Source organism: Diceros bicornis, chromosome 14 (assembly GCF_020826845.1).
Source record: "Diceros bicornis minor isolate mBicDic1 chromosome 14, mDicBic1.mat.cur, whole genome shotgun sequence".
NCBI classification, from domain to species: domain Eukaryota; kingdom Metazoa; phylum Chordata; class Mammalia; order Perissodactyla; family Rhinocerotidae; genus Diceros; species Diceros bicornis.
In genome coordinates this window covers 43,636,316-43,659,673 of record NC_080753.1, presented here as the reverse complement: position 1 = coordinate 43,659,673, position 23,358 = coordinate 43,636,316, and the positions used below count along the sequence as shown (strand labels likewise).

The 23,358-nt window shown below is 39.2% G+C and overlaps 2 protein-coding genes across 6 annotated transcripts in view; both read right to left on the bottom strand.

Annotated features, from left to right (window-relative positions):
• The window catches only part of KIAA0319 (KIAA0319 ortholog), a 104,868-nt gene extending 93,117 nt beyond the window's left edge, over positions 1-11,751 (bottom strand). For 3 of the 5 annotated variants that reach the window (XM_058555154.1, XM_058555158.1, XM_058555155.1), the window contains exon 1: positions 11,363-11,751. Coding sequence is in view for 1 of the 5 variants with exons in the window: in XM_058555158.1 (XP_058411141.1) it covers positions 11,363-11,456 (94 nt within the window). In the remaining 4 variants the exon portion in view is untranslated. Of the gene's footprint in view, positions 1-11,253; positions 11,316-11,362 lie in introns of those variants that run through there. The other 2 variants (XM_058555150.1, XM_058555153.1) reach the window with 2 other exon arrangements.
• Positions 11,752-14,953: 3,202 nt separating this feature from the next.
• TDP2 (tyrosyl-DNA phosphodiesterase 2) overlaps positions 14,954-23,358 on the bottom strand; it is a 14,817-nt gene continuing 6,412 nt past the window's right edge. The window contains exons 5-7 of the mRNA XM_058555143.1: positions 20,715-20,833; positions 19,060-19,230; positions 14,954-16,155 (exon numbers count right to left, since the gene is read on the bottom strand). Coding sequence (XP_058411126.1) covers positions 15,874-16,155; positions 19,060-19,230; positions 20,715-20,833 — 572 coding nt within the window. The 3' untranslated portion in view covers positions 14,954-15,873. The remainder of the gene's footprint in view (positions 16,156-19,059; positions 19,231-20,714; positions 20,834-23,358) is intronic.

Sequence of the window (23,358 nt, the reverse complement as noted above, 5' to 3'; positions counted from 1 at the left end):
ATATTACAGTGAGAAGAAAGAATAACCCAGGCCTTCAGATACTGGGGATTTTCTTTCATCTCTGCCCAAAGGAAGCCAGCCAAGTCAGAACCAAGGTGGAATCAACGACAAAGGACCAGAACATGTGAAACCTCCATCCCAGGATATGGTACGTTGTAGCCAGAATTTATAGATGTTGAACGCTTTATCATGGCTGCCACTAGTTTTTGAACTAAAAAGCTAAAATGAGCTATGAAAGACAAAACTTGTGACTGAAACTTTTGCTGTCCCTTGGCTGCTGCATTATACCTGAGCTAAAATTTGTGATCAAGGGAATAAGTATGATTTTTAAAATTATATATTGCAAAACCCTGGAGCGGTACACCCCAGAAGAACCACCTTTTATTGGTTATATCTGTGTCCCCAACCTCTGGCACGCTGCCTGGATGGAATCTGAGTGAATGAAATACATCATTCTTCAAATAGCATGAAAAAATGTACACTAAAAAAATTACAATCAAATCATACTAATGAATGGCTATTTTCTTCTTTTAGGTTCTCCTTCAACTTATTCAATATGTATACAAATACTTTAGCAAAGCTATCATCTTAGAGTAACATAGTTCTTATTTTCATTTAATATTCTATCATAAAAATTATCCTTCATTATTACACTCTTCTTTAGTATTCTTTTTAGTTATTTTGCAATCTCCCATTGAGGTGATTATTATAATTTACTTCACCACTTCCTTATTGTTAGACAATTAGCTTGTTTCAATATTTCGCTTTTATAAATAATGCTGGAGTGAAATGCTTCTGCAGCCTCAGAAAAAAGCAAGTTGCCACTTTCTTGTCTGAAGGAAATGAAAATAATTCAAAGGGGGCCTAATTTCAAAGACCCAATGGAGCTTCTTCTGGACCGCATTTCCTGCAGGCTATTAAGAACAGGCGTATTTATGGTTTGTCCTGTTTGTGGTTAACTGACTAACAAAACTAAGTTGGCATGGGCCAGCCCCGTGGCTTAGCGGTTAAGTGCACGCACTCTGCTACTGGCAGCCCAGGTTCGGATCCCAGGCACGCACTGACACACCGCTTCTCCGGCCATGCTGAGGCCGAGTCCCACCTACAGCAACTAGAAGGATGTGCAACTATGACGTACAACTATCTACTGGGGGGCTTTGGGGGAAAAAAAAAGAGGATTGGCAATAGATGTTAGCTCAGAGCCAGTCTTCCTCAGCAAAAAGAGGAGGATTAGCACGGATGTTAGCTCAGGGCTGATCTTCCTCACACACAAAAAAAGAAAAAAACTAAGTTGGCAAACTCCTGGTTTTCAGAGCAAGTGAACTCAAACAAGACAGCTGTATTTCTATTTCAACTTGGCCACTAGGCCTGCCAGGGATGTTCTCTTCTTTTTATGATTCTTCCTTCCTTGCTTTATCAGCCACTACTTTGACAACAACTGTCTTTGCTGAGGCAGCCTTCAACCTCAGGGGTGACTGTAGGCCACGAGCGTACCATCTGAGCATCTTGGACTCAAGGAGTCAAGAAAACTGCTAGAAAGGAACGTGGTGATTTTCTGTTCATTTTGGGGGTAAGTGGATAAAACAGACAAGAGAACACTTCAAAGGATGGATAGACAGCATTTAGTGAAAGGGTATGTGCTGGGAGGAAAAAAAGGTAAAGGACATTTACATTTATATTTATTTATGCACCAATTGCTAGAGTAAATATTTTACCATCTTTTTTTTTTTTTTTTTAAAGATTTATTTATTTATTTATTTATTTTTCCCCCCTAAAGCACCAGTAGATAGTTGTATGTCATAGCTGCACGTCCTTCCAGTTGTTGTATGTGGGATGCGGCCTCAGCATGGCTGGAGAAGCGGTGCGTTGGTGCGCGCCCGGGCTCCGAACCCAGGCCGCCAGCAGCGGAGCACGCGCACTTAACCGCTAAGCCACGGGGCCGGCCCCCTTTACCATCTTTTCTAAACTCCCGCAAATTAAGACACTGTCTCACAGCCCTTGTACTATAAATAACACCCACAGTTTATACTCCTGGAGACACTGTTCCTACATTAAGAAGAAAAATTTCACAAGGTGAAATCTTGAGTGTACATTGTGGGGCTGTAAATAGTCTCCTCAATTATGGGAATAGCTTAGCCTTCAATTGGCTCAGCACTTTTATTTCTCCCTAAATTCAATTCTTACCTAATAGGGGATGAAGCCTAACTGCTTTGTCCTGCACCATAATAACTAAATTATCACCTTCAGAAAACACGTGAAAGGGAAGGCCAGTGAGAGTGTAGATGCTGTCCACCATCTGTGTGGGAGAGCCCAGTCAGTGCCAGAGGCCAGATGCGTTGTGTGTCAATGAAAGTGAACCTGCTTTGTGCCAAATTCTGAAGACAGCTGGTAATTACTAAACTTCCAAATCAGGCAAACGTTCATCAATTCTGAGACTGCTCAATCTTTCCATTCTATTTATCAGCAGGCCTATGATAGGCTGGTCAAAAAGTTTTCCTTTAGGATTTAACTTTCTGGCATTAAGTAAATAACTGTTCACTTATTCCCCACGAAGGAAAAGGACAAAATGGAAAGCAGGTAGAATATTGTCAGTAAATAATCTATCCTACTAATAACAAGGAAATAAATGGTTTTTGATATTCATCATCGCCATCATCAACATAATAGCCATTTATAATAGTCCTTTTATTCACAAGGCAATTTTATGTATTTCATATTATTTGAGCCTCCCAATAACAATTTGAGAGAGGTAAGACAGATATTGTTATCCCCAACAGGTATATAGAATATTCCGGTTGAATCGGTTGAAGTTCTGTGGCTCATCAATCAGAAGTTAGTTTCCAGTTTCTCCAAAACAAACCTCTAAGTTTCAATGGGTAAGGAATTTAAAGGTGATGAGTCAGGGTTGCTTTTTCTTGATCTTTCTCACTTTCAGCACTTTCTCTTGTCAAAGCGATTGATAAACTATTCACAGGTCAAACTCCTTCTTCCTCAACCTGCCTAGCCTGGAGAGCGGTGTTGAAAAGAAAGCAGCTCAGAAAGTACCTGTAGGAGAGACTTAGACCTGCTGCTCCTGCATCTACGAAGGCCTCTCAAGCTCCAAAATCCTCACCAACAAACGAAGGAGGTAAGGCGAAGGAAAGCTGGACAATACATTTAGCTAGGTGTCAAGCCAAGAATGTAAAAATCTGGCAATCTTTCAGTCCCATATTCTGTGCTTTGACTTTCTCCACTGAAAGCTGATGAAGTAAAATAAGTTCTAGAAAACCTGTGCCAATCAACACAGACTACCCAGGAATTTACTGGCAACAGAAGGTACTGGCCTTACAATTAGAGTGTAAAATGACTCCCTGTGAGGAGATCAAGCAGAATTAAGGGAAACACGATCCAGCAGTGGTTTTTAAACACAGAGAGGGCATTCGTGTGGAATGGGGAGTAAGTAGATTCTGTGAGGCTCCAAAGGGTGGATCAGGGAACAACTAGGAGAAAATACAGGCCAGGAAAAAGTGCCAAATCCCTCTTTATCAACTTTCTAAGAATCACATTATTAGGAAGACGATGGAGAGAGTAACACAAGATGTTTCCTCAACATCAAACCATCAAGCTAATGAAAGAAACATCAGCATTAGGGTTCGTTCACTTGGCTAGTGAAGACTAGCCAAGTTCTTAGAAGCAACAGCATCACTGTATATAGCAGGCAAATATACAGATAGAAAGTGCACTAATGAGAGACAGCCCATTCCCAGGCATGGCCAGAAGCATTACAAATATGCAAAATGACTTAAATATGACAGAGAATCTCTTTTTAAATACAATTATAAAACTGCATTGGTAGAGATAATGGAAGATACGAATAAATGGAGAGTGAAGGCTTGTTTAAGCTGGAAGGACAATAGAGATTAAAGATAACAATATGTTAGGTTAATAAAGAAACAAAGAATGAATTAAAACTCAACAGAATGCTTTAAAGTACTTAAAATTCGTTTGCAAAAAGTATGTAAGGATATTTGGGGAATGAGGAAAAAAGGCAATAATAGATTCTAAAACTCATTATAAGGCAAAAATCGTCTAAAATATAAAAACTAAAATGACTTTTTATTAGGGCTTACTCTGTAACAAAGTAGCAGTAACAAAACAATGGGATGGGAATTACTAAATAAATACCAACTAGGAGGAAATTTTACTTGGATGTTCAAAAGACAAACAAAATGCGAACAGTAAAAACAAATGAGAGAGAAGGAGGGAAAACACAATATTAGTTTCAAACGCAGGGACAAAATTAATTTGGGTCAAGGATTAGGTATTAACAAAGACAAGGTAGATAAACACAAAAATATTCAAATTCCACACAGAGAAAAAGAGTGTTCTCCAAAAAACATTTATTTAACACCTATTATAAATGAATTCAGTACTAAATGCAAGGATACAAAGATGAATAAAGCAGGTTTGACTGGGACCAGCCTGGCCAACTAACACAGGGACCCTCCTTCCAACAGACTAATGGGCGTGCAGGATACAACACACCCACACCTTGTAACACACACTTCTCTGAGTCAAGTGAGTTCTACAACATATTTTGTTTAATTTGCCATAACCTCTTTTTCTGTGGTGTATTCTGTGTTCTAGGGAACAGTTTTGACCCATAAAGGATGACAAAAGATATACAAGTAATATTTCCAGACCTATTGAAACCAAAGAAAGAGCATTACAATGATTGTCAAAATGCAAGTTTTACTGAGGTTCAAGGTGCAGTCAGGAAAATGGTCAAGGAAACAAACAATAATCGGCAAGTGTGACAGGCAGAACTCTAAGATGGCCCCATGACCTTCATCCCTGGGTGTTACTCCCATGATTATGCTATGTTTCACGGCAAAAAGAATTTTGCAGATATAATTAAGGTTACTCATCAGTTGGTCTTAAGATAAGGAGATCATCCAAGAAGTATTAACCTATCTCATGAGCCCTTTAAAACAGAGTTTTCTCCACCTGGTAACAAAAAGGAAAGTCAGAGAGAAGATATTGGACATGACAGAAATATTCCATTGCTGGTTTTGACCATGGAAGGTGCCACATGGATAGAACCTCTAGGAGCTGAGAGCAACCCCCTGAGACAGCCCGAGATCGCAGTCCTACAACTGCAAGGGACTGGATTTTGCCAACAACCTGAGTGAGCTGGGAAGCAAACTCTTCCCCAGAGCCTCCAGATGAGAATGCACTCAACTGACAACTTGATTTGGGTCTAGTGAGACCCTAATAAATGCTAATAAATGGGTATTGTTTTAAGCCAGTAAGTCTGTGGTATTTTGTTTTGCAGCAATAGCAAACTAATGCAGCGGGAAAGTAGGTGGACATCTATGACATTATAAAATATTATGAAGAGCCTCACAAACACCACTGCAGCCTAGAAGAACTAATGAATCATATGAATTGAGGCTAGAAAAAACCAGAGGCATGTCATGATGAGATTGAAAAGAAACAGAGGAAGGATTGCCAAGGTATGCCTCTTTATGGGGACTTTGCTTTAACAACCCAGTACGGTACTAATTTCTAACTTCCGTTTCCAGGCTAAATGGAGCATATGTATATTTACAAAAAAAAATTTATTAACATATAGCTAAGCTCTAGGCAGAAGCAATGCAAAATTTGTCTAGAGAAACAGTTTCCTGACACAGAACATACAACTCTAACAGAAAAACAATTTCTACTGAAGATGAGTCACCCTAAAATAATGTAATACACACCAAGGAGCAAACTAGTACAAAGGAGAGGTGGCAGAAGTAACAAATGGGAGCAAGAACTGAACATAAAAGCATACCTAAGAGACACTACAAAATAAGTACAGCCGTGCACTGCATAACAATGTTTCAGTCAACGGCAGACCACATATACGACAGTAGTCCCATAAAATTAATACCGTATAGCCTCGGTGTGTAATAGGCTACACCATCTAGGCTTGTGTAAGTACACGCTATGATGTTCACACAACAATGAAATCACCTAACGACATATTTCTCAGAACATATCCTCATAGTTAGGCAACAAATGACTGTATGTTTGAAGCAGTGAAAGATTAAAGTGAGGAGAGGAGACAAAAATCACAATAAAATAATAGTACAGTAAGATTTTTCTAAAAGGGCATAGTTTAAAAGACCCAAATCAGAAGTTGTGTAATTAAAATAAAGCCATTGAATTTTCAAATTAAGTAAACTGAAATGGAAGCAATATCTGAGGAAATAATCCAAAATGCAATTCAAAGAAATAAAAAGTTGGAAATGGAAAAGAGAGGCTAACAGTTATGAAGTAACAAATGGTTGAATGTACATCTCCAGATGGCTCCAAAAGGAAAAAATTGGGAAGAGGGCAAGACATAATGGCCAAGAATCTTCCAGAATTGATGAAAGACAAAAATCCTCAAATCCAGGAAGTACCAGAAGTTCTGAGCAGGTAAAAATAAATCGATTCCTATACCCACTGAAATAAAACTGCACAACACCAAAGACAAAGAGCAGATCTTATAAAGAACCAGAGACAAAAGACAGATTATCTTAACAGGAACAAGAATTAGACTGACAATATGATTTTCTTTTTTGTGTGTGTGAGGAAGATCAGCTCTGAGCTAACATCTGCCAATCTTCCTCTTTTTGCTGAGGAAGACCAGCCCGGGGCTAACATTCGTGCCCATCTTCCTCCACTTTATATGGGACGCTGCCACAGCATGGCCTGACAAGCGGTGCATCTGTGCGCACCCAGGATCCAAACCGGCGAACGCTGGGCCACCGCAGCAGAGTGCGCGCACTTAACCGCTTGTGCCACCGGGCCGGCCCGACAATATGATTTTCATCAGCAATAACAGATGACAGAACATACTGGAAATAAAATCTTCAGAGTACTGAGAGACAAAAACTGCCAACTTAGAACTTTATACTCACTAAACTATCATTCAACAGTAACAACGAAATAAGAGTTTTTTAGATAAACATTGAGGATACCACCTATAGACCCTCACTAAAAGAGTTGTGAAAGGAAAATTGACCAGAGGGGATGGAAGAAGCATTGGTAAGCTAGAAATTGACCAATATGTTGGTAAATAATAATAAAAATCTTATCCAAACTAAAGTGCTAAAGAACAATAATGTGGAAGATGAGAGAGGGGGAAATTGAAATTAAAGTACACTAAGGTCTTACACAGTTTTGGAGAAGAATGGAAAAATTTATTAACTTTAGGTTTTTTTAAAGTAAATATGCATTTTTAGAATAAAACTAGTCCCTGCTCTATAAAAGCTTATACTGTACGGTAATGGGTTAAGTGGTATCACAGAGGCACACTCACAGAACTAGATTCTCATCAAGGAAGGAGAGACTGAGGACATTAGGGAAGACTTCAGAAATGTGACATTTAAGCTCTAGCCTGAGGGATGAGCAGTTGCTTGGTGAAGAAAGAAAGGCATTCCAGGCTGTGGGGATGGAATGCACATAGAAAGCATGGAGTCTTGCAAGAGGTGGCTTATTTTGAGTGGTTCCATATGGCTAGAATGTAAGGAATATGTGTGGAGAAGGATGACATAAGAGGATGAAAATGTAAACTCAGAAGAAACAGTAAAGGACTATTTAGGTCACACCAAGAGGTCTGCACTTCATTTAGTAGGCAGTGGGGAGGCATTGAAGATTTTTTTATGTGTGAGGGAGACCAGCCCTGAGCTAACATCCATGCCAACCCTCCTCTTTTTGCTGAGGAATACTGGCCCTGAGCTAACATCCGTGCCCATCTTCCTCCACTTTATGTGGGATGCTGCCACAGCATGGCCTGACAAGCAGTGCGTTGGCGCATGCCAGGGATCAGAACCCCGGGCCGCCAGCAGCGGAGCGTGAGCACTTAACCACTACGCCACGGGGCGGGCCCCATGCATTGAAGATTTTTTAAAAAATTTTTTACTGTGGTAAAATATGTATAACATAAAATCTGCCATTTTAACCATTTTTAAGTGTACAATTCAGGGCATTACGTACATTGACATTGTTGTGCAACCACCATCACTATCTATCTTCAGAACTTTTTTGCCATTCCAAACTGAAACTCCGGACCCATTAAACAATAACATGCTCCCTCCCCCCAGTTCCTGGTATTCACTATTCTAGATATTTCATATTAGCAGAATCATACAATACTGTCCTTTTGTATCTGGCATATTTTACTTAGCATCATGTCTTTAAGATTCATCCATGTTGTAGCATATGTCAAAATTTCCTTCCTCTTTAAGGTTGAATAATATTCCATTATATGTATACACCGCATTTTCTTTATTCATTCATCCATTGATAGACATGACATTGAAGATTTTTAAGCAGAGGTGTGACATTCATATATCTGCTTTAGAAAGACAGCCCTAGAAGAAGATTGAAGGATGGTACTTGGGAACCAAGAGAGGAACTTGTTTCAAGAAAGTAAGAATGGTCAACTGGGTGGAAGAAGTCTGATAAAATGAGGTAGACAAAGTTTCTCCAGATGTGGGAAGAGCAGCTGCAGCACAGCAGTGGATAGGAAAGCCCGATGTAAGGGGGTGAGGACTAGTTAGCCAGTAGCATACTCCTAAACATGTATGTGTACGGGAAGAAGTCCTTTCCCATACTTACAATAAAATGTTAAGCATCTGGCACCTAGAATGTGGATGTTTTCTTGCTTTAAGACAAGGAGCTTGAAGATACTGAATTAATAAAATATTTCGACCTCCTGATAAATATAAATATACTGAGAGAGATGGTAAAGATAACGGCTTTATTGAAGATAAGTCATCTGAAGACGTTATTTTGAAAAAATTTTGAAGAAAGACAACTATGTTATATTGACCTGCAGACGGTGCAGCTACACATGCTACTCTTCATTTCAATGATGAAAGCAAAAAAAATGGTTAGGTATGCTGATAATCACGGTCTGAAAATAACAGGATGCTTACCCTAGAAAGGAGCAACCCATACTTCTGCATCACCACATGGAAAAACGTACTACAAACTGTAATGCTTAAAATTTTTGGGTGGCAACACTGCAGTTAACTTATCCTCAATACTCATAATTCTGGTGCTTTAAATTATAGCATGGAATGACCCCAGCTTTGAAAATTCATTTTAGGGTCTGAGTTATCCTCTTACTCTAGCTACATTGCTTAAATTAAATAGATGTTTACTAGAATCTCTTGCTTTTTTGAACTTAAGGAAAAGAACGCACAGCAGGTTGGATGTACTAAAACTTTCCAACAGGTAACATAATTCTACCAATGTTATTTGGAAGGGAACAGAGCTAAAACTCCAACACCATATCTTTATCTACGTGTGTGTCATTTCTTTAAGAAGCCTTACTTTGAAACTCAAATACCAATTGTTAAAAAACTCTGCCAAATGATGCAAAAACAGATGTTATTTTGGTCTAACCATTTTTACTGCTTAATAGAAATAAATAAGAAAATTTCTCACTATTGAATTCACATGAATAGTGTGTAAAAATACAGATTTAAAAAAACAAATAGAACAATAACCTACCCACTATTCTAGGCCTGTTGTAAATATGCTGCAAGGAAAAATTTATGCATTTTATGATGATTTGACATTATAAATCAGAACAAGTTTTGGTCACATCAAAATAATTGTATTTTTAATGCGAAATTATTTTGAAGATATAGAAAATATTTCCTGAAAAGAAATTTATCTCAAGAATAATAACTAACTTGTATTGAAGTGTTACTACATGCTAGGCAATGGGCAAAGAGCTCTTATATGTATTATTTTACTTAATTCTTATAGGAATTCCATTAAATAGGTCCTATTTTATTATCCCTATTTTACAGATGAAGAAACAGAGGCTTAGCAGGGTTGAGGCATTTGCCAAATGTGACAGACCCACTAAGTGGCAGAGCCACAGGCCTTCTGACCTGGTAATCTACATCACTGCCCCAGAAACAGTCGTGCCTGGTCCTACATATAAAGAGAATGCTTCTTCTCTGTTTGGTTATAAAAAAAATTAAGTCAAGAAAATTTAACAGCAAATCCATTGTTTTACATTAATAAATCACTGAAGCTCTTTTTTGACTTTTTAAAGATTTTATTTATTCATTTTTTTCCCCCCAAAGCCCCAGTAGATAGTTGTATGTCATAGGTTCACATCCTTCTAGTTGCTGTACGTGGGACTCGGCCTCGCGTTGGACGGAGAAGTGGTGCCTTGGGGCGTGCCTGGGATCCGAACCCGGGCCGCCAGCATCAGAGCGCGCGCACTTAACCGCTAAGCCACAGAGCCGGCCCCTCTTTTGACTTTTTAATACACAAAGATTTTGGCTGAATTATTTTTGTAATTCTGAAAGGAAATTAAGTCTCTCCCTTGGCATTTTACACAGCAAAGGTGTGATGAGTCTATCATCTGTAGTTCTAAAAAGTCTTGATACAGAAATGAAAACATTTCTGTTTTTCAAATTACAGAGGAATTCAGCTTTCTCTATGACTCCTAAGTGTATAAACCAAACTGGTATCTCCAGTTTTCCTCATTTGTATGTAAAATAATAAGCACAAAATAAAATTTTACATTTGGCATAACTTCAGTAGTCTCCACGAATGTGATGTCCTTATAATAAACAATTCAAAGCATCTGGACAGTGAACACGAATTTCAGGAACAAAGAAATAAGAACTAACACTCACTTCAAAAATTCTTGGTTTTGGGGGGAGGAGTTGTCTACAATTTACTTTTTCTATTATTATCAAAAACATCATTCAACTTTTCTATTTAAGCACTGGAAAACCACTAACATTTAACCCACAAACAAAAATGTTTGGATGAGCAAACTAGCAATAAAAATGGACATGACTGTATATCATATTCTTTTCTCTCTCCATATAATTAAGAGAAGGAATGATCGAAAGAATCATGACTTGCATAATTTCAGGTTTCTGCTCTTGATTAATAATATCTTATTAATATCCATTTCGTGAAGGAAGTTCAAAGGGAATAAGAGAAAAGCCATTAAAAGGCTTTAAGCTTCAGATTATGGTAAGGTAGAGAGACAAAATGAATTTAGCAAATGGCAGCAAGATCACTTAAATATTACTAAACGAAGTTTAAAGAAAACGATTCTACAGGTCTAAGAAATGCCATTCATAAGGTTGAGAAAATATGCAAATTTCCCCGACCCCACCCTACTAAGAAACAATCAATCAATGCAGCAATCAGGAAATGTCCTTTCCTAGATGTCCAGAAGAACCTTCAGAAACTCACCTCCTAAACTCAGGCGTCCTGATTCTATTTTTCTTTGGCATAACCTGCCTGCTTGCTGCCCTCCCTTCCCATCACTCCGCCAGCCGGGCTGGGAGGTAGGATACTGTACCTGGGGTCGCTGCTGGCGACACTGAAGCTCGCCCCAGTCGATGCAGCTGGCTCGGAGCTTCACCGCCGTCCCACCTGCTCTTCGTCGTCGTCATCTCCCGGCCTCACACACACCCACATTCACACACTGGCGCGCGCATCTGCTGTTAGAGAGGAGGTTACCGCCCCATCCGAGCAAAACCCTCGCCTTCTCTTCCCCAGGACGTAGCCCCGGAGGAGCGACTCTAGCTCAAAGCCGAGACAGGTGGAGGCTACTGCTGCGCTCTTACTCCAGCAGTGACAGCGATCGCGGCCACCGCTCCCGCGCCCGGCTCTGCGCCGGGCAGGTCAGGCCCGCCGGGGTCAGCCCGGGTCTAGTAAGGATGCAACCCCGGAGGACCCCCGCGCGCCCCCCGCGGCAGCTTCTGCAGGAGCTGGAAAAGCGCGCGCCGGTGATTCAGCGCCTTTCCGCCGCCGCGGTTACCACAGCGACGCGCGCGCACGCGCAAACACGCCCCCGGGGGTGGGGGGCAGCAGTCCCTGCCCAGCTCTCAGCTCCCAGCTCCCAGCTTGAGCTCTACAGATGGGCACCCGGGCGACACCTGTCCCGCAGGGGACCAAGCAGAAGGCTTTCGGGAAGCAGGGCGGCCTGCTTGCCCCACCTTCTTTCCTTCATCAACCTCTTCCCTATCACCACGGTCCTAAGCAGCCTGGGGGATGAGCGCCCCTCCCAAATGCCCGGGCCAGAGTGGTTCAAGGGAGCCGTGAGCGCACTACCTGGGCCAAAGACCCTTTGCGAAGGTGTCCCCAGAAGCTAAGTCATCCCACATGCACAGGTCCCACTTTTTATGCCCTACTATGTTTTGAGCACGTGCTGCTTGCTGACTGAGGATGGAAACCGGTGCCTGGAGAAGCCCAGATCAACTCCATGCTTTTCAGGTTAACTAGGTGCCCAATGTATTTCATTTAGACTACATTTGCGTCTATGGGAAGGTGATAATTTGAACCACAGAAAACTCACGCAAAAGACTCTTCCTTGCATTTATACTGTCTTCTTACAATAAAGATGCTCAAGCAACTAGGTATGGTACCATAGGGCAGAAAAAGGAAGCCAGGGCATTCCTTGCACATTCCCACGACTATGAAAGTATAGTGCAGTGCTGAGGACTGAGTCACACAGACCTGATGAACAAGCCCGTGAGGCTGTTCACTAGCTATGGATGGGCCTTGCACGAGTTACATAATCCTGCTAAACCCCAGTTTCCTGAATTATAACATAGAGACAATAGCACTCATATAGGATAACCGTGGGAATTAAATTAGATAATGCACATTAAAAGACTAAAAACCTGTCCAGGATGGAAAGAGAAAAAATCAATTTGGACTAAAAAGAAAAAGGCAACCCTGCCAATTGATCAAGCTGGGAGGGCAGACACAGATAAAACCAGATGCAAAGTTAATAGGAAATATTGTTTCTCCCAAGGTCATGCAGCTGTAAAAATCACATAACCACCCCCTTTGACTGACTACAGCTTTCTTACCACTGAGCCCCCCTTTGCTTTGCTATTCTCATCTGTAACTGGTGATACCCAATTGCTGAAGTCTCCTCCCCTCAAGACAGCACCCAATCCCTAGTTAATCCCTGCTTCTCCCAATCTGCCTCCGAAACAGGAACCAATCTGCAATTCCAAAACCCTTAGACTCCTTTAACCGGAACCCAAACCATACGAAGGACACTCCCCTCCTTTCTCTTCTCACATGGCTGTCCACAGTACCCTCAGAGTGCCCTCTGACCACATCAATAAATCTGACTTAGGGCCGGCCCCGTGGCTTAGCGGTTAAGTGCGCGCGCTCCGCTGCTGGCGGCCTGGGTTCGGATCCCGGGCGTGCACCAACGCACCGCTTCTCCGGCCACAATGAGGCCGCATCCCACATACAGCAACTAGAAAGCTGTGCAACTATGACATACAACTATCTACTGGGGCTTTGGGGGAAAAAAAATCAAATAAAAATTTTAAAAATTAATAAATCTGATTTAGTCAGACAACAGGCCTGTTCCCAGTGGTCTTTAAATATAGTACATATGGGCTTAGTCCAGAATGTTAAACCATAACATCTTTGTTAACTTGGAGCCATTACAAGGAATACCTATTTTGATACATATAATGAATATAATATCTATTTTGGTACTGAATGAAAATGTTAGCAAAAATGTGAGGCTGCTCTCTTCCACTTCCCTTCAGCATTCAAAGGGCATGTATTGAGCTCCCGCTACACGCCAGATACTATAATAGACACTAAGGATAAAATGATGTATCCTTAGTAGAGTTTTTCTGACTTCCTCTGCTCTTGTTAATATGCTGTTGGTTTGGGGCATTTGTCTTATTAAGCTGCACAATAAAAGACAAAGAACTATCCTATTTTGAAGGTGGGAGAAACTGACGTCTAGTAAGGTTCAAGTACATTCCACATCAGTGGCCAAGATGGTGTGTAGCTTATTGAAATAGAAGATTTCTTAGTTAGATTTAACCAAGAAGAGAGGTAAGGTATGCAAAACTACTATACTGGAAGAGCTTGAGATTCAAAGTAAAAAATTCAAGATATTGCAAATTAGTAGGTTCTTAGAGAACTAGTGCCCATGAAAGCAGACTAAAAGTGATTTGACTGTCCCTATTCACTTCACTTATACCTTGTTTCCTAGATTTTGTCACTATAAGCAGTCAATGGGAAAGTATTTCACTTGGGTGCTCTGAGTCATATAAAGGAAATGATACTCCTTTCATGGTTTTAAAACAATTTGATAATTTTTTATTTAATCTAATACACACTATGACATATTCTATTTTTTATATTTAGCCTTTCACTCATCTAGATATTTTTTGTAATGTGATGTGAGGTGGGGTTCTTCCGACTTATTCTTCCAAATGAATAAGCAAGTTATGCCTGAAACATCCTTTTCTCACAAAAATGAACTATTGCCTCCATAATTTATAACATATTAGCATTATTTCTCATCTTATTTTTAATTATTAAAATTATGATTAACATATGAAACTCCTTTCCATTGTCACTACAAAGGGAATATTATGTATAAATTCAGCTTGTCTTTTTTTAGGTGTTTTAGTTGTTAACTTTGACACCCCTGATGAAAATAAAGTTCTGCTACTTCTCATTCTAATTATTCCCACTGGCTTTCCTTATATATTTATTTTTGCTGAGGAAGATTGGCCCTGAGCTAACATCTGTTGCCAATCCTCCTCTTTGCTTGAGGAAGATTCACCCTGAGCTACCATCTGTGCCAACCTTCCTCTATTTTGTATGTGGGTCACTGCCACAGCATGGCCACCGACGAGTGGTGTAGGTCCGTGCCCAGGAACCGAACCAGTCTGCCGAAGTGGAGTGCGCTGAACTCAACCACCTGGCCATGGGGCTGGCCGCAGCTTTCCTTTTTTTATACTGAGGATGTCAATATATTCTTGGTAATTCTTGGCAGAGTGAGAAGCAACGTGGAAAGCTGTTTTCTTCCACACAGAGGTGAAGCAACAGCGGTAGAGCCAGAAACAGGAAGCAGGTAAAAACTTCAATCCTATCATGAGCACTAAAACAAACTATAAACAAGTAAAATTCTTTATTTAAAGTACATTTCTCTGAGGAAAAATTCTTTATCTAAAGTACATTTCTCTGAGAAAAAAATGTTTCCTTAAAGCACATGTAAAAGTGTTCCTTATTCACCTCTTGTAAAATAATTCAATTGTAAAATAATTCAATTTTATAAGTAGCAAAACTAGAAGGCTATTTCTCTTTACACATTTATTTTTCTCTTAGGAAAAAAGTCCAATGTCACCATAAAACTGACTTTAATCATTATCAAGCCTAATTTGCCTCTACTGGTGACATAACTACAAACATGAATCTTAAAAAGATAAGGAATTTTAAATCACAAGAGTTCATTTATAGCTTACTAATTATGTTGTTAGCTGACAGAAATAAAGTCTGATATAGGATAGTTGTCATCCACTTAAATGCAGATGATCATGGCTTTTTCATTTAAGATTATCTGAATTTGTAAAATATTATTAAAAGATCCAGTTCCAAGGACTCAGTAACTTATTTTTTTATTTGAAGACTTATGTAAGGTATCAACTATTTTGGTTCCTGATGTAAAAAATAAATCAAATACAAAGGCTAGCCCAAATACAAAGGCTAGCCCAAAGACAATGTGGCCCGGCTTGAAATCCAGCTGGCACCTATGAGCACTATTAAAAGCTCCAATAGCCTTTTGTTCCCTTTCATTAAGAGGCCTCATACTCTGAACACAGGTATGCTTTAGTCTAAATAAACATTAATATTTAGTTCTGAAATCTGAGGATGCAATCCACAAAAGAAAATCACAGTAGCTTTTTCTTTTGTTACAATTATCCAGCATATTAATTTCTCCTATTAAACCTACCTTTCTAGGCAGCTACAAATTGTATTTGCAAAAGTCCAGAACAAAATTACTCAGAACATTGAAACTCCCATTTGAAAAGCATTTCACAATATTACATCTAAGTTACACAGAAGACCCCAGTGATCACTAGGAAATCTACCACAGTCCAGTTTTTCCAACCCAAGGAGGTCCAAACTTCGGGGAATAACGTGGCCACCTTCTGCTGCTGCTCTGAAAAATATTCGATCAAAACGAAGCTTACAAGTAGCAGGTATTCCAAGATTAGAGTTCATTTGTGTATCCCATGTATACTGGCAATGCTTAGGTTTGCCCAAAAACTCCCAGACATCTAAAATGTTGTTGGGTAAACCACCACATTTGGTAACCTGAAAAGAAAAAGAAAGAAAACTGTAAGAGTCACAGTCTTTTTTCCTTTAATTTGAAAAGCTGTCTTTAGTACTATCACATCGAAGTGCAACACTTCAAATCAGAATGTCATGAATTATTTATTAATGCACAAATGCAAAACTAGCTATGTTAGTTATAACTAGATATACTATAAAAACTATTTTGCTGCATGGTAATAAATAATATTAAAATATCAAGGTAGCCAAGGAAGTCTGGAATCTGCCCTTTCTCTTCTGCCATAAATAGTTGCTGAGTGTCAGATAAAACTTAGAAGGCTGAAAATCCAAGGCCTCAGTTATTGCTTTTAGCAGTTTGTAAAAAAAGGAACACAAGTGAAAAGAAGGCAAAACTGTTAGTCTATAAATTTACAAGTATACCGTTTATGTATCCAATAATGTCAACTGCCTTCAGTTTTATCTGAAATTTACTAATATTAATCCTTCCTTCTGCCATTCACTCTCTAGGATTTTTAAAAAAATTTTATTGTGGTAAATATACATAAAATTTACCATTTTAATGTGTACAGTTCTACGGCATTAAGTACATCCACATTATCGTGCAACCACCGCCACCATCCATCTCTAGAACCATTTTTCCCACGTTCCCAAACTGAAACTATATATCCAATAAATACTAACTCCCCATTCCACCCTCCCCTCATCCCCTAGCAACTACCATTCTATTTTCTAACTGTATGAATTTGACTATTTTAGGAAACTCATTTAAGAGGAATCATGAAATATTTGTCCTTCTGTGACTGGCTTATTTCACTTAGCATAAGGTCTTCAGGGTTCATCTATGTTGTAGCATGTGTAGGTATTTTCTTCCTTTTTAAGGCTGAATAATATTCCACTGCATGTCAGTGGAATATTTTGTTATCCATTCATCTGTCAGTGGGCACTTGGATTGCTTCTATATTTTAGCTATTGCAAATAATGGTGCTATGAACATAGGGGTAGAAATATCTCTTTGAGACTCTGCTTTTATTTGTTTTGGGTATACACCCAGAAGTGGAATTGTGGAAATTATGGAAATTCTATGTTTAAATTTTGGAGGAATCCCCACACCACAATAGCTGCACCATTTTATATTCCCACCAGCCTTGCATGAGAGTTCCAATTTCTCCACATCCTCACCACACTTATTTTCTGTTTTTCTGATAATGACACTAATGGATATGAAGTGGTATCTCGTGGTTTTGATTTGTATTTCTCTAATAATCAGCAATGCTGAGCATCTTTTCATGTACCTATTGGCCATCTGTCTATCTTCTTCAGAGAAATGTCTATTTAAATCTTTTGCTCACTTTTTAACCAAGTTTTTTTTTTATTGTAGGAGCTCTTTATATATTCTGAATATTAACTGCTTGTCAGGTGATTTGCAAATATTTTCTCCCATTCCACGGGCTGCCTTTTCACTCCATTGATAGTATCCTTTGATGCACAAAAGTTTTTAGTTTTGATGAAGTCCACCTTACCTATTTTTTCTTTTGTTGTCTGTGCTACTGGTGTCATATCCAAGAAATCACTGGCAAATCTGATGTCATGAAGCTTTTCCCCTGTTTTCTTCTAAGAGTTTTATAGTTTTAGCTCTTACCTTTAGGTCTTTGATCTATTTTGAGTAAACTTTTGTTGTAAAGTTACAAACTTTAGGTTGTAAAGTTAGGATCCAACTTCATTTCTCTGCATGTGGACATCCAGTTTTCCCAACACTATTTGTTGAAAAGCAGGATTTTGTTTTTAACTTTTTTTTTTTGGTGAGGAAGATCGGCCCTGAGCTAACACCCGTTGCCAAGCCTCCTCTTTTCGCTGAGGAAGATTAGCCCTGAGCTAACATCAGTGCCCATTACCCTCTATTTTGTATATGGGCTGCCGCAACAGCATTGCTTGATAAGCAGTACGTAGGTCCACGCCCAGGATCCGAACCTGCGAACCCCAGGCCACTGAAGCGGAGTGCACAAACACAACCACTACATGACTGGCCCGACCCCTGAAAAGCAGGATATTTTTTTAAGTAGGTAAGTTAGTCAACCAGGTACTAAGAAACATAGCTGCCATAAAGTTACTGATTTGCAAATAGTCCAATCGAAAGCTTGACTTTTTAAAATAATCTGTGTACAAATACACAAAGTCACTGAGGTAAATAGAGCACCATTTCCTTGATTTGGGATACTGCCTTCATTCTGGCATTAAGTCTTGTCATGCTTTCACTTTCCATTTCACTTTTTCCTCCAGTCCTGGACCTTATGGCAGTGAAAATAAACAGAATCTCCATTTCAATTCACTTTACTCTGATATGAACTCAGCCAGAATGAGGAGAAAAGGCAAGGCAGGCTTACCATTTAATATGTTCTAAATAAAAGCCCTGAAAAATCCCAACACGTCTCAACCGAACTAAGAGGAAAGACTTTGTTGTTTCAGACCTGGACATGGTGGTAGCAGGAAAAAAGGCTAAAAAAGGTTGAAAAAAGAAAACTCGAGAAGGAAGTGAGAGTTAGGGACAACTATGATGGTCAAATCTTTCTGTTCTTTTCACCTTTTGCAACTAGAGAAACTGCAAATAAACCTGACCTTTTCTAAACTCTTCCAATCATTATTTTCTTTATACCTCTCGTTAATCAACATCTACTGTTTTGTGTTGTCTGTTTCACGTGCAGTACTTCTTTTCCCCAGTAATGTAAGAGCCCCTCCTGCCTCTGCTTCCCCAGTGCTAGGCACATTGCATGGGCTAAACAGATATTTGCTCAATTGCATCCACAAGGTCACTTACACATTTTGAGTGAATGAAGGTCCTACTTTTAAGAGCTTTGGTCAAAAGGAACCTAAATTAGTTTCCACAGCAATAATCTGCCCATAAACATTTGAAGTGACTTTACCACTCACTTCTTGATCCCTTAAATTTGTATCTCCAGCAAATATAATGGTAGCTGACTCTGGAGCCTCTTGTATTTTCTTCAAAACCATTTTTAACTGATTTATTCGTTCCTTAGCATGCCCTCTGGTGCTCTCCAAATGGGAAGTCATAAGGCAAAGTTCATTTCCTGACACATTCACCTGCAACAGGATAAATAATAATACTTGTTACAATTATCCTCTAACCACTAATGCTTAACTTTGAAAACAGAATCAGCAATTATTCAACTGAAACTAAAGCAAAAACTATATAATCAGCACTGTGCTTATCCTTCTAGGTCAAAGAAGTATAAAGCACTAACCCTGCTCCCAAAGAAGACTACTTAGCAAGCACCCACTAATACTTCAAGATCTATTTCAAATATCACCTTCACTGAGAGCCTTCCCCAATGTCCCCAGGCAGTCAGTGGCTCCCTCCTCTATACTCCTATAACATGCTGGAAAGACTGTTTTGAAAGTCCCCTAGACTGAATTACAGCACCATTATTTCTCTCCTACAAAGCCATGAGTCACTTGAAAGGAAAGATGCTTCTTTTACTTACTGCTATATTATCAAGAGCCTGGCACTCTAAATAATAATAGATCCTACATTGTTGGTATCTTAATTGCAAATGGTAAATGATTCTCATTCATTAATTTAACTGACCTTTTTTTGACTAATTGCCTACAGAATCAAGTCCAAATTCTTTCATATTGGGCACTCACGATCTTCTATAATCTGGATCCAATCTACTCTACCTACTTCCTGTCACACACCCCTCTTTGTGCCCTCTACATCCAACTGAACAGAATGCTCATTTACACCCATTTATGCCCGGTTTGATTTATACATACCTTGCCACTTGCAATTTGCAAGTATGCTCATGGTGGTTCTGCCGCCTGGACTGTTCTTAATGTCTACATCTTACACATTTTTCAGGGCCGAATTCAAATACAACTTCCTTCATGAAATTTTCACTAAACAACCTAGCTAATCTCATCATAGGAAAAAAAAATTTCTATGTATGGTGACAGATGTTAACTAGACTTATTGTGGTGATCATTTTGCAATATATACAAATATCGAATCATTACGTTGTATACCTGAAACTAACATGGTATGTCAATTATACCGCAATTTAGAAAAAAACAAAAAAAAATCTAGCTAAGTCACCTCTCCTTTCTCTAAACTTCCATGGCACATCATTATACCTCTCCTGTGGCATTTATGCCTTTCCTTTATTTTAGTAACTACATATATAATCTTTCCCTTGCTACTCTATGAGAGCAAGTTCAATCTGACTCATTTTTGTAAGCCTCACAGAGTGTACAACACAGTACTATGTACAGTGCATTTAGTAAAAAGACTACCTTAGGAAGGAAATGTGGAATGTTAGCAAACTCTTAAATATTCTTAGGAAAACATCTAATGGATCAAGGATTTTATTTTTACAAATTTTGTCTGTATTTGAAATTTATGTAAAAACAGTTTACAAAGCTCTTCAAGACTATTTTTAAAAATCTATAAGTGTGGAGCAAATTTTTCTCTACAGGAAATGGTTTTTTAAAAAAGACATCACCATGTAACTATAAAAAACAGCACATTCTTTTTTTAAAAAAACAATCAATTTAAAAAAATCACTTACATGCACACACAAAAGATTTCTCATCATCTTTGTATTTGGAAAAGGTATAATCTCTTGGCTTTTAAATTTCACTCTCGATTTCTTCAACATTATAGCTGTGAAATATCCTTCTTCATTACCTTCAAATGTTTGTGGAAAAGAATTTAGGCTGAGAGGTCAAGGGCATTTTGCAGTTTATCACAAGTTCCCCTGAAGATTTTACAACAAACAGGTATAGATATTTAAATGGATCTAAATCTTTAAGTAAATTATTATTTCAAAATAGTTGAAGATGGTCAACCATGTCCTTATGTTTACCTGCTCCTTCCCAAATGTAACTAGAAGTATGGAAGGAATATAAAAATAAAAATGAATTCACACAGTGCCAAAAATAGTTAATGTCGCCAATACCAAACAAGAAAATTTGAGAAATTTCTGAAAAACAGAGTAGACGAGACTTAAACTGACGCAAGTTGACGTGCATTTACCTCTCACTCTGGAAGCACCAGAAAAATTATAGTAAATGAATAAAAAATTTAGAAGAGTATAAACCTGCAAGAAGGAAAGAGAATAGAAGTGGAGGGGCAGTGAATGAAAGCTTCCAACAGTTTGTCAGAAAACAAAGTAGACGGAGAAGCAGTGACTGGTTTATCACAACAGAGGGAAACGGCTTGGGTGCCGGTAGCAGAGAGCCACAGACAGGAAGCAAGCAGATTTGTTCCACCAAAGCCTGGAAACTAAGCCCTTGAACACAAAGGTAAGGTACTAAAACAGGAGGGCTAGCTCAAGGTTCAACACACCCCAGGTCTCTTCCCCAACCCCTGACAGCCAAGTGATCACCGCTCTGCTAAGAGCAGACTAGAGGTTTAAAGAGAAACGGAATCTTAGAGGCCTCAGAGTCACCAGTCACTGGACGGCGAGAGAGAGAAAAGGCCTGAGGTGTGAGACTGAACACAGAGATCAAGTGAAAGTGTGCCTCCTCGAGAGAGGACACCTCAGCTCCCTTCTTTTACCTTCTTCCAGCCGGCAGGCTAAACAAGCACGCCACCCCCGCCCCACATCCAGAAGATGGAAAGCTAGAGAGGTTTTTTTTTTTTTAGAGAAACGGAATGGCCTCAGATTAAAAGGCTTTTTTATCCTGCCAGACTGACACTTGGGGGTCTCTCCCGAATGAACAAGCAGTTTGCTCCACAATCAATCCCTTACCCAGCTGTGGTGAGGGCACTGCATCCACCGCCCTGGGATACTGAACTGTAATTGGCTTTTTAATACCTGGAGTATACAGGCGAACCAAGAACTAAGAACCCCTATACATTTAGGGAACAGCTCTAATATGAAGGACAGACACTAAAACAAACAAAAAGAAAGATTGAAAACAATGCAGGGAAAGAGATTAAAACCTAAAACAAACAAAAAAACTAAATTAAAAAAGCCTGATATCCTCAGAGATAAGATGCTGCACCCATAAATCAAGAATAGAAAGTTCTAAAAAAGAGACATTTGGTGAACACGAGCACTGGGAAGTTAAAATAATGATATCTAAAATCAAGACAGTTGCCAAGAAAGTAGAACAGATAGATAGTAAAGAGATGGGAAAATAAGAGAGAAATATATGAAAATTCAAGGATCAACCAAGGAGGTCTACCATTTGACAAAGAGGGATTCCGGAAAAAGGGAAGGGGTAAAGAGAGAATAACGAAGGGAAGAAGGGAGGAAGAGAGAGGGAGAGAAAGAAGAGGAAAAGGAAGAGAAGGGAGGAAGGAAAAAGGAGAGGAAAGGAGAAAAGAATGAAAGGCAAAGGGAAGGAGGCAGGGAAACTAGAAAGATGGTAGGTGGGCCAGAAGGGGAGAGGAAGTTGGGAGAGGGGGAGGGAAGGGGAGAGAGAGGAGGCAGAAAGGGAAGAAGGAAGGAGAAGGAAGAGGGAGAGGGAGGGAGGAAAGGAGGGAGAGAGAGAGAAAAAAAGAAGTTTCCAGAACTGAAGGTCACAAAATCCAAACTGAAAGTCTCTACCAAGCATTCAGCACAATAAATAAAAAAAGACCCAAAGAACACTAGGGTTAAAAAGAAGACCCTCAAGGCTTCTGGATGGGAGGGGGGAAGAACAGGAATTAGAATGGCATCAGACTTATGATCATCAATAATGGAAACTAGAACACTGAAATAATGCCTTCAAAATTCTGAGGGAAAATGACTTGCTACCTAGAAATCTACGTCCAGCCAAACTGTCAACCAACGATGAGGATACAACACAAGCATTTTTAAAAATGCTAGGACTTAAAAACTTCATTCTCCAAGCACTATTTCTTGGAAAGTGATTAGAGAATGTGCTCCAATAAAATGAGGAAGTAAACCAAGAAAAATGAAAGCATGGGATTCAAAAAAACAAGAAATCCAAAACAGGAGAGAGGCAAAAAGAATCCCTAAGAGAACGCACAAAAGTCCTACAAAGAGAGAGACAGGGAGACAGAGACTGAGAGAGAACCTTCTCCTTAGCAATTCTGGATTAAAGAATAAATCAAAATTAAAATCACATATTATGTAAAAGAAGTGAAAGTCCAAGAAAGGATGAGATTTAGCCAAAAACCATGAAATGTAGCCAAAGTGGTATGTTAAATGCACTTTAAAAACAAAGTAGATGGAAAATCAAAAAACTAAATTATTCAGG